This window comes from Salvelinus sp. IW2-2015, linkage group LG17 (genome assembly GCF_002910315.2).
Source record: "Salvelinus sp. IW2-2015 linkage group LG17, ASM291031v2, whole genome shotgun sequence".
NCBI lineage: Eukaryota > Metazoa > Chordata > Actinopteri > Salmoniformes > Salmonidae > Salvelinus > Salvelinus sp. IW2-2015.
Window position 1 is genome coordinate 12,483,100 of NC_036857.1, and position 18,228 is coordinate 12,501,327.

An 18,228-nucleotide genomic window follows, 5' to 3' on the forward strand; every position below is an offset into this window, starting at 1 on the left:
GACATCAAAACTATGAAATAACACATATGGAATCATGTAGTAACCAAAAAAGTGTGAAACAAAGTACTTCAAAGTAGCCACCCTTTGCCTTGATGAAAGCTTTGCACACTCATGCATTCTCTCAACCAGCTTCACCTGGAATGCTTTTCCAACAGTCTTGAAGGAGTTCCCACATATGCGGAGCACTTGTTTGCTGCGTTTTCCTTCACTCTGCGGTCCAACTCATCCCAAACCATCTCAATTGCTAGAGATGGTTAGCAATTGGGGCGGCAGGGAGCCTAGTGGTTAGAGCATTGGACTAGTAACCGAAAGGTTGCTAGATCGAATCCCGTAGCTGACAAGGTAAAAAGGCAGTTAACCCACTGTTCCTAGGCCATCATTGTAAATAAGAATTTGTTCTTAACTGACTTGCCTAGTTAAATAAAGGTAAAATAAATAAAATAATTGTGTTGAGGTCGGGTGATTGTGGAGGCCAGGTCATCTGATGCATCACTCCCTTTCTTTGTCAAATATCCCTTACACAGCCTGGAGGTGTGTTGGGTCATTGTTCTGTTGAAAAACAAATGATAGTCCCACTAAGCGCAAACCTGTCACGCTTGTCTGAATGAATGGACCAAGGCGCAGCGTACTTAGAGTTCCACATGTTTAATAATTATGAAACTCACCAAAAACAATGCAGAAGAAAACGAAACGTGACATTCTGTGCTGCTCACAGGCAGCTACACAAAAACAAGATCCCACAAACAATAGGTGGGAAATGCTGCCTAAATATGATCCCCAATCAGAGACAACGATAGACAGCTGCCTCTGATTGGGAACCATACCATGCCAACAAAGAAATAGAAAACATAGATTGTCCACCCTAGTCACAACCGGGCCTAACCAAATAGAGAATTAAAAGGATCTCTAAGGTCAGGGCGTGACAAAACCAGATGGGATGGCGTATCGCTGCAGAATGCTGTGGTAGCCATGCTGGTTAAGTGTGCCTTGAATTCTAAATACATCACTGACAGTGTCACCAGCAAAGCCATCACACCTCCTCATCCATGCTTCACGGTGGGAACCACACATGTGGAGAACATCCGTTCACCTACTCAGCGTCTCACATAGACACGGCGGTTGGACTCAGATTTGGACTCATCAGGCCAAAGAACAGATTTCCACCATTCTAATGTCCATTGCTCGTGTATCTTGGCCCAAGCAAGTCTCTTCTTCTTATTGGTGTCCTCTAGTAGTGGTTTCTTTGTAGCAATTCGACCATGAAGGCCTGATTCACGTCTTCTCTGAACAAATAAATTTGTCACATGCGCCGAATACAACAGTGAAATGCTTACTTACAAGCCCTTAACCAACAATGCAGTTTTAAGAAAAATAAGTGTCAAGTAGAAAAAATAGATAAGTAGAAAATAAAAGTAACAAATAATTAAACAGCAGCAGTAAAATAGCAATAGCGAGGCTATATACAGGGGGTACTGGTACAGAGTCAATGTGCGGGGGCACCGGTTAGTCGAGGTAGTTGAGGTAATATGTACATGTAGGTAGAGTTAAAGTGACTATGCATAGATAATAAACAGAGAGTAGCAGCAGCGTAAAAGAGGGATCCGGTAGACCTTTGATTGGCTGTTCAGGATTCTTATGGCTTGGGGGTAGAAGCTGTTAAGAAGCCTTTTGGACCTAGACTTGGTTCTCCGGTATCGCTTGCCGTGCGGTAGCAGAGAGAACAGTCTTTGACTAGGGTGGCTGGAGTCTTTGACCATTTTTAGGGCCTTCCTCTGACACTGCCTGGTATAGAGGTCCTGGATGGCAGGAAGCTTGGCCCCAGTGATGTACTGGGCTATAGGGACTACCCTCTGTAGTGCCTTGCGGTCGGAGGCCGAGCAGTTGCCATACCAGGCAGTGATGCAACCAGTCAGGATGCTCTCGATGGTGCAGCTGTAGAAACTTTGGAGGATCTGAGGACCAATGCCAAATATTTTCAGTCCCCTGGGGGGGAATAGGCTTTGTCGTGCCCTCTTCACAACTGTCTTAGTGTGTTTGAACCATGATAGTTTGTTGGGGATGTGGACACCAAGGAACTTGAAGCTCACAACCTGCTCCACTACAGCCCCATCGATGAGAATGGGCGCGTGCTCGGTCATCCTTTTCCTGTAGTCCACAATCATCTCCTTTGTCTTGATCACGTTGAGGGAGAGGTTGTTGTCCTGGCACCACACAACCAGGTCTCTGACCTCCCCCCTATAGCCTGTCTCATCGTTGTCGGTGATCAGGCCTACCACTGTTGTGTCATCGGCAAACTTGATGATGGTGTTGGAGTCATGCCTGGCCATGCAGTCATGAGTGTTCAGGGAGTAAAGGACGCACCCCTGAGGGGCCCCCGTGTTTAGGATCAGCGTGGCGGATGTGTTGTTCCCTACCCTTCCCACCTGGGGTTGGCGCGACAGGAAGTCCAGGATCCAGTTGCAGAGGGAGGTGTTTAGTCCCAGGGTCCTTAGCTTAGTGATGAGCTTTGAGGGCACTATGGTGTTGAATGCTGAGCTGTAGTTAATGAATAGCATTCTCACATAGGTGTTCCTTTTGTCCAGGTGGGAAAGGGCAGTGTTGAATGCAATAGACATTGCCTTATCTGTGGATCTGTTGGGTCGGTATGCAAATTGGAGTGGGTCTAGGGTTTCTGGGATAATGGTGTTGATGTGAGCCATGACCAGCCTGTCAAAGCACTTCATGGCTACAGAAGTGAGTGCTACGGGTCGATAGTCATTTAGTCAGGTTAACTTAGTATTCTTGGGCACATGCTTAAAACATGTTGGTATTACAGACTCAGTCAGGGACAGATTGAAAATGTCAGTGAAGACTCTTGCCAGTTGGTCAGCGCATGCTCAGAGTACACATCCTGGTAATCCATCTGGCCCTGCGGCCTTGTGAATGTTGACCTGTTTAAAGGTCTTACTCACATCGGCTACGGAGAGCGTGATCACATAGTCCTCCGGAACAGCTGATGCTCTCATGCATGTTTCAGTGTTACTTGCCTCAAAGCGAGCATAGAAGTAATTTAGCTCGTCTGGTCGGCAGTTGATGTTGAGATGTGTCTGTTACATGAACTCTGTGAAGCATTTATTTGGGCTGCAATCTCTGAGGCTGGTAACTCTAATGAACTTATCCTCTGCAGCAGAGGTCACTGGGTCTTCCTTTCCTGTGGCGGTCCTCATGAGAGCCAGTTGCATCATAGCGCTTGGTGGTTTTTGTGACTGCACTTGAAACTTTAAAAGTTCTTAGCTTTTTCCTGATTGACTGACCTTCATGTCTTAAAGTAATGATGGACTGTCGTTTCTCTTTGCTTATTTGAGCTGTTCTTGTCATAATATGGACTTGGTCTTTTAACAAATAGGGCTATCTTCTGATTATCACCCCTACCTTGTCACAACACAACTGATTGGCTCAAACGCATGTGTTATTGTAGTTTTAATGTCTTCACTATTATTCTACAATGTAGAAAATAGTAAAAAGTAAAGAAAAATCCTTGAATGAGAAGGTGTGTCTAAACTTTTTACTATATTTTTTTCTGACATTCAATTACTTCATTACAAGCTTTTAACCACTGTAAAATGTAATATACAGTAAAAAGCAGAACTGTTGGTGTGGGTGATGGGTGAACTGTATGGCTCTGGGACTCACCGTTATCCCTGTCTATGTTGAGTGGGTAGGACTCCAGCATGTCTGTGGGGTTGACTGCTCTGTAGCCCAGTCCTGTGGACACTCTGCTTAACATAGACAATAGAACACAGTCACTCCTGAGTCTAATAACACACCAATACAAGTAAACTATTCAAAGCTAAATTTACTTAAAGGATTGATCTATATAAATATGACTGTGTGAGATGGGACTTACATGTTTGTCTGGACGGAGCTGAGCTGAGAGTTAGGTACGGTGGTCTGTTCTGTGATGGCACTCTGGAACAGGGCATTACTGTAGGTGTTGGCCGGCTCACTGACATGTGTGTAGAACGGGTTGGTAGGAGAGCACACTGGCAGCTGCTTCGGACGCACTGGTTTGGCTGCAGGATAACACAGAGGCCAATCAATCAATATTACAATACAGAGGTAAATTATGTTTTTTTTTTTTTACATATACGTATATATATACCACCTGTTACTTAAAATAGATACATTTGACCCATATCTAAGCACCTATTTTATCTTCAAAATGTTCTGTGTCATTCCGATCATTTATTATATTTATCAATGACTGTCTATGAAGCTCTCCATAAACAGAGGACACATCAGCACAGTCAGTAGAACTGTATTTGGGGTGGGTGCGCTACCGATCTGTGCAGCATGGGGGCGTCTCAGAGTGTTCTTGGTTCTCATGGCGTCTTTGATGCGGTACACTTCCTGCTGGTAGCGACGCCTGTCGATCATGGCGCCCTCCTTGGCGTCCCTCAGTGCCGTCTCCAGGGCCTTAACTCTCTCAGCAGTAGACCGAAGACGTTTCTCCAACTTTGGAAGCTCACAACGCAGATCTGCATTGTCACGAACCAGCTACAGAGAAATACAGAAAGAAAGAGAGAGAGAGAGAGAGAGAGAGAAAAGAGAGGAAGTGAGGAGAAATAAGAGTGACACAAGGGAAGAGAGATTTCTTGCCGGAATATTTATTGATCAGGGATGGATAAGGTAAGAGAGGGGTGGGATGAGACTGGGTAATAAGGGGAAAAAGAGATTGTATTAACAACAGTGAAGGAGAGGAGACTGGATACTAACCTTGGCATAAAACTATGCGTTTATGACTCCCCAAATGCTAAATTTACCCACATGAGCAAGTTTTCTTTCAATATTTTTGTGTCCCCTGAATATCTTGTATCACATAAGTATTTTGAATTTAAATGTTTCTTCTCTCATATCCCTTAGCATAAAATCATGATATCATTCAAAAGTAAATATTAGAGGTTGACCGATTAATCGGAATGGCCAATTAATTAGGGCCGATTTCAAGTTTTCATAACAATCGGTAATCGGCATTTTTGGACACCGATTGTGGCCGATTACATTGCACTCCACGAGGAGACTGCGTGGCAGGCTGTGACTACCTGTTACGCGAGTGCAGCAAGACGCCAAGGTAAGTTGCTAGCTAGCATTAAACTTATCTTATAAAAAACAATCAATCTTAACATAATCACTAGTTAACTACACATGGTTGATGATATTACTAGTTTATCTAGCTTGTCCTGCGTTGCATATAATCGATGCGGTGCCTGTTAATTTCTCATTGAATCCCAGCCTACTTCGCCAAATGGGTGATGATTTAACAAGCGCATTCGCGAAAAAGCACTGTCGTTGCACCAATGTGTACCTAACCATAAACATCAATGCCTTCCTTTAAAATCAATACACAAGTATATATTTTTAAACCTGCATATTTAGTTAATATTGCCTGCTAACATGAATTTATTTTAACTAGGGAAATTGTGTCACTTCTCTTGCGTTCCGTGCAAGCAGAGTCAGGGTATATGCAGCAGTTTGGGTCGCCTGGCTCGTTGCGAACTATGTGAAGACCATTTCTTCCTAACAAAGACCGTAATTAATTTGCCAGAATTAAAGGTAATTATGACATAACATTGAAGGTTGTGCAATGTAAAAGTAATATTTAGACTTAGGGTTGCCACCCGTTAGGTAAAATACGGAACGGTTCCGTATTTCACTGAAATAATAAACATTTTGTTTTCGAAATTATAGTTTTCGGATTTGACCATTTAATGACTTAAGGCTTGTATTTCTGTGTGTTATTATGTTATAATTAAGTCTATGATTTGATATTTGATAGAGAAGTCTGACTGAGCAGTGGTAGGCAGCAGCAGGCTCATAAGCATTCATTCAAACAGCACTTTCGTGTGTTTGCCAGTAGCTCTTCGCTGTGCTTCAAGCATTGAGCTGATTATGACTTCAAGCCTATCAACTCCCGAGATTAGGCCAGTGTAACCGCTGTGAAATGACTAGCTAGTTAGCAGGGTGACGTCACTCGCTCTGAGACCTTGGAGTAGTTGTTCCCCTTGCTCTGCAAGGGCCGCGGCTTTTGTGGAGCGATGGGTAACGCTGCGTCGAGGGTGGCTGTGGTCGATGTGTCCCTGGGGCGAGGAGAGGGGCGGCAGCTATACTGTTACACTGGCAATACTATAGTGCCTATAAGAACATCCAATAGTCAAAGGTATATGAAATACAAATGGTATAGAGAGAAATAGTCCTATAATAACTACAACCTAAAACTTCTTACCTGGAAATATTGAAGACTCATGTTAAAAGGAACCACCAGCTTTCATATGTTCTCATATTCTGAGCAAGGAACTTAAACGTTAGCTTTTTTACATGGCACATATTGCACTTTTACTTTCTTTCTCCAACACTTTGTTTTTGCATTATTTAAACCAAAATGAACATGTTCCATTATTTATTTGAGGATAAATTGATTTTATTGATGTATTATATTAAGTTAAAATAAAAGTGTTCATTCAGTATTGTTGTAATTGTCATTATTACAAAGAAAGAAAGAAAGAAAATTAATCGGCCTATTAATCAGTATCGTCTTTTTTTGGTCCTCCAATAATCGGTATCGGCGTTGAAAAATCATAATCGGTCGACCTCTGGTAAATATACTGTGAAAACTTTCCTCCTCTTTCGGTTCATGCCAGACTAAAACAGCTAAAAACCAGTCAGATAACACGTGACAACATCTCACATTCACATACGACTCACTCTTTTTCTCTTTCAAACATCTCTCAGATTCATAAAAAATATTGCATGTAAAGAAAGAGTGTTAAGGAAGCATCGAGCCGTTTGTGTCCCTTTAGAATCCTAATGGATAGTGCCCAAAGCAGAGGGAAATTTTAGGTTGAAAATATACAGAAGAAAAAGGGATGCATGAAGGCGAAGGAGAAGCGAGGGCCTGTACCTGTCCGTAACACTCCATCATCTGCAGAGTGTGCTCTCAACGCACACAACAACAACAACAACAACAGAAACCCCTGAAACAAACACATAAAGACACACACATACACACAAACACACATCCATGCCCACATACACAAAACAGCACAAGGACAAGAGGTGAAAAAGAGTGAGTGGAACAGAGCCAAGAGGAGCAAACCCACTGTGCACAAACTGGTTGAATCAACGTTGTTTCCTCATCATTTCAACTAAATTACATTGAACCAATGTGGAATAGACGTTGAATTGACATCTGTGCCCAGTGGGAAGGGTAGAGTTGACTGTGCAAGGGGGAAAGGGACGATGCTAGGTTGTGAGGTGTTCACACTTAGAGCTGGAGAGAGGTTTCTAGTTAGGTTTTACTTTATCAAAACAAGTCAGACAACACAACTATCCTGTGAGGCTCTCACCTGTTTGTGAACCTTTGTAAGCTGGTCCAGGTTATTCTCAAGAAAGGAAATCTTCTGTTTCTGGGTGCAAGACCCCCCACTATCATCAGGTTCCATTTCGGAACTCTGTGTAAGAAAGAAGGGAGGAACAGAGAGAGAGAGGAAAGGGGGGTTTCATACCCTTCATAGTGATTAATAGGGTTATATTCTGTCTTTCTTTCTCCATCTCTCACTCACTTTTTTAACCCGCGACGTGAGGTCTTGAACGAACAGCTTGCGCAGGTTGTGGAGGGTCTGGAGCTCTCGGGCCTGAAAAACAAAGATGTAGAAGAAATTAAGGAAAATAAGGAAAAAGAGGGAGAAGGTGCAGAAAATAAGAGTTAAAGCAGAGAGAGAAGAAAGAGGGAGATGAGGCAAGAAAAGGGATATAGGGGGAATGAGGGAGAGAAAGAGGAAGAAAGGAGGGTAAGAGAGAGAGGGCCACTCACGACAGTCTCCTCCAGCCCTTTGAGATCCTGCTTGGTCTGCTCATGGCGCTCATGTAGAAATCTGACAGGAAGAGGAAACACATCAAAATCAGAACACATTTCTTAACTTTGTTAAACTGTGAAGTGAGTTCACATTGTGTCAGTGTGTGTGTGTTTATGTGTGTGTTTATCTGTGTGTTTATCTGTGTGTTTATCTGTGTGTTTATGTGTGTTCAGACGTACGACAGCTCCTCCAGCCGCTCGCTCTTGCTGCTGTCCACGCTCTTCAGATGGTCAAAGTCGGCAAGCACCTGAGCCAACTCAATCTGCAGCTTCTGGTTATGACTGAGAGAGAGAGAGACCGATGATATCATGTTTAATAAGAGAGAGAGACAAAAAGTTGAATGTTGAAGGTTTATAAAAGTGAAGTGAATGTTTTCATCATTGTTTTGTTTTATCTCATCAATGGCACATAAATGTAGAGGCTTCCAGTAGTTCTGATGACACTGACTCAGTGAGGTCATCGATGATCCTCTGCTTCTCGTTGATCTCATCCCGGAGACGGGCCATCTGCATGTGGTGCAGACCACGGTGAGACTCCTCCCCCTGCTGCCGAGGAACCTTCTGAACCACCAAACAATGAGGAAAATCACACTGTGACAATCACACGGTGACATAATTAGCATTATTGGAATCCATGTTTACCTTGACGTTACCCTCCTCGGTCTCACCCTTCTCTCCATCCTTCTCTTCAAGCAGAGAGTTATCTGTAACATAGAAAGAGATCTATAAGATATGTTTTCCCACCTGGGTCCATCAGCCTGGCTGATGTGAGGGTGGAGGGTTTGTACAGATGTGTTACCTGGGTCCTGTAGCCTGGCTGAAGTGAGGGTGGAGGGTGTGTACAGATGTGTTATCTGGGTCTGGTGTGTACAGGTGTGTTACCTGGGTCCTGTAGCCTGGCTGAAGTGAGGGTGGAGGGTGTGTTACAGGTATATAGCGATGTGTTACCTGGGGCCTGCAGCTTGGCTGAAGTGAGGGTGGAGGGTGTGTACAGGTGTGTTAAGGTAATAGCGATGTGTTACCTGGGGCCTGCAGCTTGGCTGAAGTGAGGGTGGAGGGTGTGTATTGTTACAGGTATATAGCGATGTGTTACCTGGGCCTGCAGCTTGCCTGAAGTGAGGGTGGAGGGTGTGTACAGGTGTGTTACAGGTATATAGCGATGTGTTACCTGGTAGCGATGTGTTACCTGGGTCCTGCAGCTTGGCTGAAGTGAGGGTGGAGGGTGTGTCCAGTGTGTTACAGGTATATAGCGATGTGTTACTGGGGGCCTGCAGCTTGGCTGAAGTGAGGGTGGAGGGTGTGTACAGGTGTGTTACAGGTATATAGCGATGTGTTACCTGGGGCCTGCAGCTTGGCCAGCTCCTCACTGAGGGAGTCGTGGCTCTCCTCCAGCATCCTCTTCTTTAGCTCTACACTCTGCATGTACTCCGTCAAAGACCGGATCTTGGCTTCATGCTGCGAACACCCCAAACAGAGTCACTCAGCTGACGTGGCACACTACACTCCCATCTATACAGTTTAGAAAATGTACAAAGTCTCTAAAGTTTGTCAATGACATGAGGGAAGAATGTTTTCATAGTGTGCAGTGGTAAAGTGTATCTACTGTATGTATACACGGTATCAACATACCCTATGTATTTCTATACATATGCTGTGTATAGTATAGTCATTCTAGCAAGTTGTGATGTTAATATTGAGGTGACCAGTAGAGCTGGAGGCTGACCTGTGAGATGAGGAGCTGGCAGGAGGAGAGCTCGCGGCCCGTCTCCTCCATCTTGCGATGACACTCCAGCTGCAGGTTCTCCAGCTGGCGACAGCGCTTCACCATGGACTTGACCTCCGACTTGATCTTACTGATGTAGAGACGGGCCACCGTGAACTCCTCCTCGATCGCCCCACTGATCTCCACCGGCTACAGCAGAGAGAGAGAGAGAATGACAGATTAGAGAAAATTAGGGAGAGGGATTGAAAGAAAGGTACACAGAGGGAGAGAGATGCAGGGATGAGAGAGGGGGCGGACAGGGTGGATTTTAAAGATGGGGTGGTGGCTCCTAAGCTGAAGAGTATACTGTATACAAAACCTCTCTCTCTGCCCATCAGTGATGGCTGGTGGCACTCTAAATGGGGAGGACAGGCTCATTGTAATGGCTGGAACATAATGTATGGAATGGTCTCAAACACATCAAACACCTAGTTTTCCATGTGTTTGATACCATTCCATTCACTCCATTCCATCATTATTATGAGCTGTCCTCCCCTCACCAACCTCCTCTGCTACTAATCTACCTAATTGTTCTACCTCTCAGCAGTTCCAGAGGAGAGCAGTAAGAGATGTAATTAACTCACCAGCTTGATCTCCCCGTTGCCCACAATGGTGCTGAACTCACTTAGGTCCCTCATCAGGCCGTTGAGGACGTCAGCGATGCGCTTCCTCTGCTGACCACTCACTTCCTGCATGTGGGATAGCTCTGCCTCCAGCTCCATCAGACTGGCCTGCACAGCAGACAGGATGGAAGGAGAGAGGGATGAGTGGAATAAAGGAGAGACATAGGCTACAGATTTACTTATGCAGAAATGTCAGCTAAGTAATGCCACCACGTTGGCAGACCTCTGGTCATTTCAAGTAGAGCAAAGAATCCATAAAGACTTCATACAAGACTTTATAGAAGTTCATAGTAGACTTTCTGTCCACTCTATGTATTTCTATGCCCTGCTGACCCACCATCTTCTGGGCCAACTGGTCGGCCAGCAGCTGGTTCTGCAGGCCCTTCTCCTCCACCTCCTGGCTCTTCTGGTCATAGTTGATGGCCAGCTCCTCCAGGGCCTGCAGCACCTCCTTCACCTCTGTCTTGGCACAGCTGCTCTCCACCTGCAGACGACCCAGCTCTGCCTGCACCTTGTCCCCATCCCCACGAGAAGATGCCAGCAGCTGGAGAGAGAGAGAGTGATAACGATCACATAAACACAGCCTCACAAACATGATCATATGTAGGAACACAGTATACAGACAACACACAATATAAGTAATATTCACACACAGTACACAACCACACACAGATGGCCTAGATTTAGAACTGGCACAGAGTCATCCCTGCTGCTATGACAACTGATCTATTGAAATAGATTTGCCGGCTAACTAAAAGGGTAGGAAATGGCAAATACAGTCAAATGTATCAGATTATCACATATATTGGGTAGGATATTTAGAGGATTACAGGCTTTTTGTTTGCTTGGTGATAATTCTACTACGTTCTGTATAGACCTAGTGCACATGCACTGACATTGAATCCCCATTAGACGTCACCTCTACCACTAGTCCCCCTAGTGTCCATAACACAAATAGCACTATAAACTACCTATATTACCAACATGTTTAGATTCAGGATAATCAAGATTTGTATCACAATACATTTGTGAAGAAGACCTTTGCGTGGCCAAGAGATGCCTGGACAGAAATACAGACAGAGATACAGACAGAGAGGGGAACAGCGATACAGACAGAGAGGGGAACAGAGATACAGACAGAGAGGGGAACAGAGATACAGACAGATACAGACAGATATTACTGACAGAAGAGGGGAACAGAGATACAGGAACAGACGAAGGAGAACAGAGATACAGACAGAGAGAGGGCGAAAACATAGAAATACAGACAGAGAGGGAACAAGATACTGACAGAGAGGGGAACAAAGATCAGACAGAAAGGGGAACCGAGATACAGACAGAGATACAGACAGAGAGGGAACAGAGATACAGACAGAGAGGGAAAACAAGAGACAGAGAGAGGGACAAGAGATACTGACAGAGAGGGGAGCAGAGATACAGACAGAGATACTGACAGAGAGGGGAGCAGAGATACAGACAGAGAAGGGAACAGAGATACAGACAGAGATACTGACAGAGAGGGGAACAGAGAGGGAGCAGAGATACAGACAGAATATAGACAGAGAGGGGAACAGAGATACAGACAGAGAGGGAGCAGAGATACAGACAGAGAGGGGAACAGAGATACAGACAGAGAGGGGAACAGAGATACAGACAGAGAGGGGAGCAGAGATACAGACAGAGAGGGGACAGAGATACAGACAGAGAGGGACAGCGATACAGACAGAGAGGGAAAGAGATACTGACAAGAGAGGGGAACAGAGATACAGACAGAGAGGGGAACATAGATACAGACAAGAGGGGAACAGAGATACAGACAGAGAGCGGAAGCCGAGATACAGACAGAGATACAGAACAGAGAGGGGAACAGAGATACAGACACAGAGGGGAGCAGAGATACAGACATAGAGGGGAGCAGAGATACTGCAGAGAGGGGAACTGAGATACAGACAGAGAGGGGAGCAGAGATACAGACAGAGAGGAACAGAGCTACAGACAAGAGAGTGGAACTGAGATACAGACAGAGAGGGGCAGCAGAGATACAGACAGAGAGGGGAACAGAGATACAGACAGAGAGTGGAACAGAGATACAGACAGAGATACTGACAGAGAGGGAGCAGAGATACAGACAGAGAGGGAACAGAGATACAGACAGAGATACTGACAGAGATACAGTCGGAGAGGGGAACAGAGATACAGACAAAGATACACAGAGAGGGGAACAGAGATACAACAGAGATACAGACAGAGAGGGGAACAGAGAATACAGACAGAGAGGGGAGCAGAGATACAGACAAAGCTACAGACAGAGATACTGACAGAGAATACAGACAGAGAGGGGAACAGAGATACAGACAGAGAGGGGAACAGAGATACAGACAGAGAGGGGAACAGAATACAGACAGAGAGGAACAGAGATACTGACAGAGAGGGAACAAGATACAGACAGAGAGGGAGCAGAGATACAAACAGAAAGATACAGACAGATACAGACAGGACACAGACAGAGAGGGGAACAAGATACTGACAGAGAGGGGAACAGAGATACAGACAGAGAAGGGAACAGAGATACAGACAGAGAGGGGACAGAGATACAGACAGAGAGGGGAACAGAGAGATACTGACAGAGAGGGGACAAAGATACAGACAGAAAGGGGAACCGAGATACAGACAGAGATACAGACAGAGAGGGGAACAGAGATACAGACAGAGAGGGGAACAGAGAGGGGAGCAAGATACAGACAGAGATACAAGACAGAGATATAGACAGAGAAGGGGAACAGAGATACAGACAGAGAGGGAGCAGAGATACAGACAGAGAGGGAACAGAGAACAGAAGATGAGGGAACAGAGATACAGACAGAGAGGGAGCAGAGATACAGACGAGAGGGAACAGAGATACAGACAGAAAGGGAACAGCGATACAGACAGAGAGAGGACAGAGATACAGACAGAGAGGCGAACAGAGATAACAGAAAAGAGAGGGGGCGACAGAAAGGGGAACCGAGATAACAGAGCAGCAAACAGACAGAGAGGGAACAGAGATACAGACACAGAGGGACAGAGATACTGACAGAGAGGGAACAGAGATACAGACAGAGAGGGGAGCAAGAGGATACAGACAGAGAGGGGAGCAGAGATACTGACAGAGAGGGGAACTGAGATACAGACAGAGAGGGGAGCAGAGATACAGACAGAGAGGGGAACAGAGATACAGACAGAGAGTGGAACTGAGATACAACAGAGAGGGGAGCAGAGATACAGACAGAGAGGGGAACAGATACAGACAGAGAGTGGAACAGAGATACAGACAGAGATACTGACAAGAGAGGGGAGCAGAGATACAGACAGAGAGGGGAACAGAGATACTGACAGAGATACAGTCGGAGAGGGAACAGAGATACAGAACAAAGAATACAGAGAGGGGAACAGAGATACTGACAGAGATACAGACAGAGAGGGGAACAGAGATACAGACAGAGAGGGGACAAGAGATACAGACAGAGAGGGAACAGAGATACAGACAGAGAGGGGAACAGAGATACGACAGAGAGGGGAACAGAGATACAGACAGAGAGGGAGGCAGAGATACAAACAGAGATACAGACAGAGAGGGGAACAGAGATACAGACAGAGAGGGGAACAGAGATACAGACAGAGAGGGGAACAGAGATACTGACAGAGAGGGAAGCAGAGATACAGACAGAGATACTGACAGAGAGGGAACAAAGATACAGACAGAGAGGGGAGCAGAGATACAGACAGAGAGGGGAACAGAGATACAGACAGAGAGGGAGCAAGAGATACAGACAGAGAGGGGAACAGAGATACAGACAGAAGAACAGATAGAGAGGAACAGAGATACAGGACAGAGAGGGAACAGAGATACGACAGAGAGGAGCAGAATACAGAACGAGACGACAGCAGATAAGACAGAGAGGGAACAGAGATACAGACAGAGAGGGGAACAGAGATACAGACAGAAAGGGAAGCAGAGATACAGACAAGAGGGGAACAGAGATACAGACAAGAGGGGAACAGAGATACTGACAGAGAGGGGAACAGAGAACAGAACAGAGATGGAGCAGAGATACGACAGAGAGGGAGCAGAGATACGACAGAGAGGGGAACGAGATACAGACAGAGAGGGGAGCAGAGATACAGACAGAAGAGGGGAACAGAGATACAGACAGAGAGGGAACGAGATACAGACAGAGAGGAGCAGAGATACAGACAGAGAGGGGAACAGAGATACAGACAGAGAGGGAACAGAGAGACAGACAGAGATATGAAGAGAGGGAGCAGAGATACAGACAGAGAGGGAACAGAGATACTGACAGAGAACAGCGGAGAGGGGAAACAGAGATACAACAGATACACAGAGAGGGACAGAGATACGACAGAGATCAGACAGAGAGGGGAACAGAGATACAGACAGAAGAGGGGAACAGAGATACAGACAGAGAGGGAACAGAGATACAGACAGAGAGGGGAACAGAGATACGACAGAGAGGGAACAGAGATACAGACAGAGAGGGAGCAGGATACAAACAGAGATACAGACAGAGAGGGGAACAGAGATACAGACAGAGAGGGGAACAGAGATACAGACAGAGAGGGGAACAGAGATACGACAGAGAGGGAGCAGAGATACAGACAGAGAAGGACAGAGATACAGACAGAGAGGGGAACAGAGATACAGACAGAAGAGGGGAGCAGAGATACAGACAAAGCTACAGACAGAGATAGACAGAGATACAGACAGAGAGGGGAACAGAGATACAGACAGAGAGGGGAACGAGAGAGATACAGACAGAGAGGCGGAACAGAGAATCAACACAGAGAGGGGAACAGAGATACTGACAGAGAGGGGAACAGAGATACAGACAGAGAGGGAGCAGAGATACAAACAGAGAACAAACAGATACAGACAGAGACACAGACAGAGAGGGAACAGAGATACAGACAGAGAGGGGAACAGAGATACAGACAGATACAGACAGAGATACTGACAGAGAGGGGAACAGAGATACAGACAGAGAGGGAACAGAGATACAGACAGAGAGGGAACAGAGATACAGACAGAGAGGGGGAACAAGCAAGATACTGACAGAGAGGGGAACAAAGATACAGACAGAAAGGGAACCGAGATACAGACAGAGATACAGACAGAGAGGGGAACAGAGATACAGACAGAGAGGGGAACAGAGGAGGAGCAGCAGTATACGAGACAGAGAGATACAGGACAGAGATATAGACAGAGAGGGGAACAGAGATACAGACAGAGAGGGGAGCAGAGATACAGACAGAGAGGGAACAGAGATACAGACAGAGAGGGGAACAAGATACAGACAGAGAGGGCAGCAGATACAGACAGAGAGAGGGAACAGAGATACAGACAGAGAAGGGAACAGCGATACAGACAGAGAGGGACAGAGATACAGAAGAAGAGGGAACAGAGATACTGACAGAGAGGCGACAGAAAGGGGAAACGAGATACAGACAGAGATACAGACAGAGAGGAACAAGAGATACAGACACAGAGGGGAACAGAGATACGACAGAGAGGGAACAGAGATACAGACAGAGAGGGGAGCAGAGATACAGACAGAGAGGGGAAGAGATACAGACAGAGAGGGGAAACGAGATACAGACAGAGAGGGGAGAAGATACAGACAGAAGGGGAACAGAGATACAGACAGAGAGGAACTGGAGATACAGACAGAGAGGGGAGCAGAGATACAGACAAGAGAGGGAACAAGATACAGACAGAGGAGGAACAGAGATACAGACAGAGAACTGACAGAGAGGGAGCAGAGATACAGACAGAGAGGGGAACAGAGATACTGACAGAGAACAGGGAGAGGGGAACAGAGATACAGACAAAGAAAACAGAGAGGGGAACAGAGATACTGACAGAGATAACAGCAAAGAGGGGAACAGAGATACAGACAGAGAGAGGGAACAGAGATACAGACAGAGAGGGAACAGAGATACAGACAGAGAGGGGAACAGAATACGAACAGAGAGGGAACAGAGAACAGACAGAGAGGGGAGCAGAGGATAACAGAGATACAGAAGAGAGGGAACAGAGATACAGACAGAGAGGGGAACAGAGATACAGACAGAGAGGGGAACAGATGACGTACGACAGAGAGGGAGCAGAGATAGATACAGACAGGAGATACGACAGAGAGGGAACAAAGATACAGACAGAGAGGGGAGCAGAGATACAGACAGAGAGGAACAGAGATACAGACAAGAGAGGGAGCAGAGATACAGACAGAGAGGGGAACAGAGATACAGACAGAGATACAGAAGAGAGGGGAACAGAGATACAGACAGAAGAGGGAACAGAGATACGACAGAGAGGGGAGCAGAGATACAGACAGAGAGGGGAACAGAGATACTGACAGAGAGGGGAACAGAGATACGACAGAGAGGGGAACAGAGATACAGACAGAAAGGGGAGCAGAGATTACAGACACAGAGGGGGAACAGAGATCAGACACAGAGGGAACAGAGATACTGACAGAGAGGGGAACAGAGATACAGACAGAGAGGGGAGCAGAGATACAGACAGAGAGGGAGCAGAGATACGACAGAGAGGGGAACTGAGATACAGACAGAGAGGGGAGCAGAGAGATACAGACAGAGAGGGGAACAGAGATACAGACAGAGAGGGAACGAGATACAGACAGAGAGGGGAGCAGAGATACAGACAGAGAGGGGAACAGAGATACAGACAGAGAGGGAACAGAGATACAGACAGAGATACTGACAGAGAGGGGAGCAGAGATACAGACAGAGAGGGGAACAGAGATACTGACAGAGATACAGTCGGACAGGGAACGAGATACAGAACAAAGATACACAGAGAGGGGAACAGAGATACTACAGAGATACAGACAGAGAGGGAACAGAGATACAGACAGAGAGGGGAACAGAGATACAGACAGAGAGGGAACAGAGATACAGACAGAGAGGGGAACAGAGATACGACAGAGAGGGAACAGAGATACAGACAGAGAGGGGAGCAAGAACAAACAGAGATACAACAGGAGGGGAAAGAGATACAGACAGAGAGGGAACAGAGATACAGACAGAGAGGGAACAGAGATACACGAAGGGAGCAGAGATACAGACAGAGATACTGACAGAGAGGGAACAGAGAGTACAGACAGAGAGGGGACAGAGATACAGACAGAGAGGGGAACAGAGATACAGACAGAGAGGGGAGCAGAGATACAGACAGAGAGGGGAACAGAGATACAGACAGAATACAGAGAGAGGGAACAGAGATACAGACAGAGAGGGGAACAGAGATACGACAGAGAGGGGAGCAGAGTACAGACAGAGAGGGAACAGAGATACTGACAGAGAGGGGAACAGAGATACAGACAGAGAAGGGGAGCAGAGATACAGACAGAGATATAGACAGAGAGGGGACAGAGATACAGACAGAGAGGGGAACAGAGATACAGACAGATACAGACAGAGAGGGGAGCAGGATACAGACAGAGATATAACAGAGAGGGGAGCAGAGATACAGACAGAGAGGGGAACAGAGATACAGACAGAGATACAGACAGAGAGGGAGCAGAGATACAGACAGACGAGGGGAACAGAGATACAGACAGAGAGGGAGCAGAGATACAGACAGAGAGGGGAACAGAGATACAGACAGAAGAGGGAGCAGAGATACAGACAGAGAAGACAGAGATACAGACAGAGAGGGGACAGAGAGATACAGACAGAGAGGGGAACAGAGATACAGACAGAGATACAGAACAGAGAGGGGAGCAGAGAATACTGACCAGAAGGGGAACAGAGATACAGACACGAGAGGGAACAAGAACAGACAGAAGAGGACAGGAAATACAAGACAGAGAGGGGAACAGAGCATGGCAGACAGCAGAGGGGAACCAGAGATAACAGACAGAAAGGGGAGC

At 46.1% G+C, this 18,228-nt stretch overlaps 1 protein-coding gene across 5 annotated transcripts in view; it reads right to left on the reverse strand.

The window, feature by feature from the left end:
- The window catches only part of LOC111976796 (kinesin heavy chain), a 36,165-nt gene that overhangs the window by 3,903 nt on the left and 14,034 nt on the right, over window positions 1–18,228 (reverse strand). For 2 of the 5 annotated variants that reach the window (XR_011481286.1, XM_024005925.3), the window contains exons 14-26: window positions 10,614–10,820; window positions 10,238–10,384; window positions 9,615–9,803; window positions 9,229–9,346; window positions 8,534–8,595; window positions 8,340–8,452; window positions 8,072–8,173; window positions 7,850–7,910; window positions 7,599–7,670; window positions 7,383–7,487; window positions 4,320–4,536; window positions 3,887–4,052; window positions 3,673–3,755 (exon numbers count right to left, since the gene is read on the reverse strand). Coding sequence is in view for 4 of the 5 variants with exons in the window: in XM_024005925.3 (XP_023861693.1) it covers window positions 3,673–3,755; window positions 3,887–4,052; window positions 4,320–4,536; window positions 7,383–7,487; window positions 7,599–7,670; window positions 7,850–7,910; window positions 8,072–8,173; window positions 8,340–8,452; window positions 8,534–8,595; window positions 9,229–9,346; window positions 9,615–9,803; window positions 10,238–10,384; window positions 10,614–10,820 (1,642 nt within the window). In the remaining variant the exon portion in view is untranslated. Of the gene's footprint in view, window positions 1–3,672; window positions 3,759–3,886; window positions 4,053–4,319; window positions 4,537–7,382; window positions 7,488–7,598; window positions 7,671–7,849; window positions 7,911–8,071; window positions 8,174–8,339; window positions 8,453–8,533; window positions 8,596–9,228; window positions 9,347–9,614; window positions 9,804–10,237; window positions 10,385–10,613; window positions 10,821–18,228 lie in introns of all 5 variants that reach the window. The other 3 variants (XM_024005924.3, XM_024005927.3, XM_024005926.3) reach the window with 2 other exon arrangements.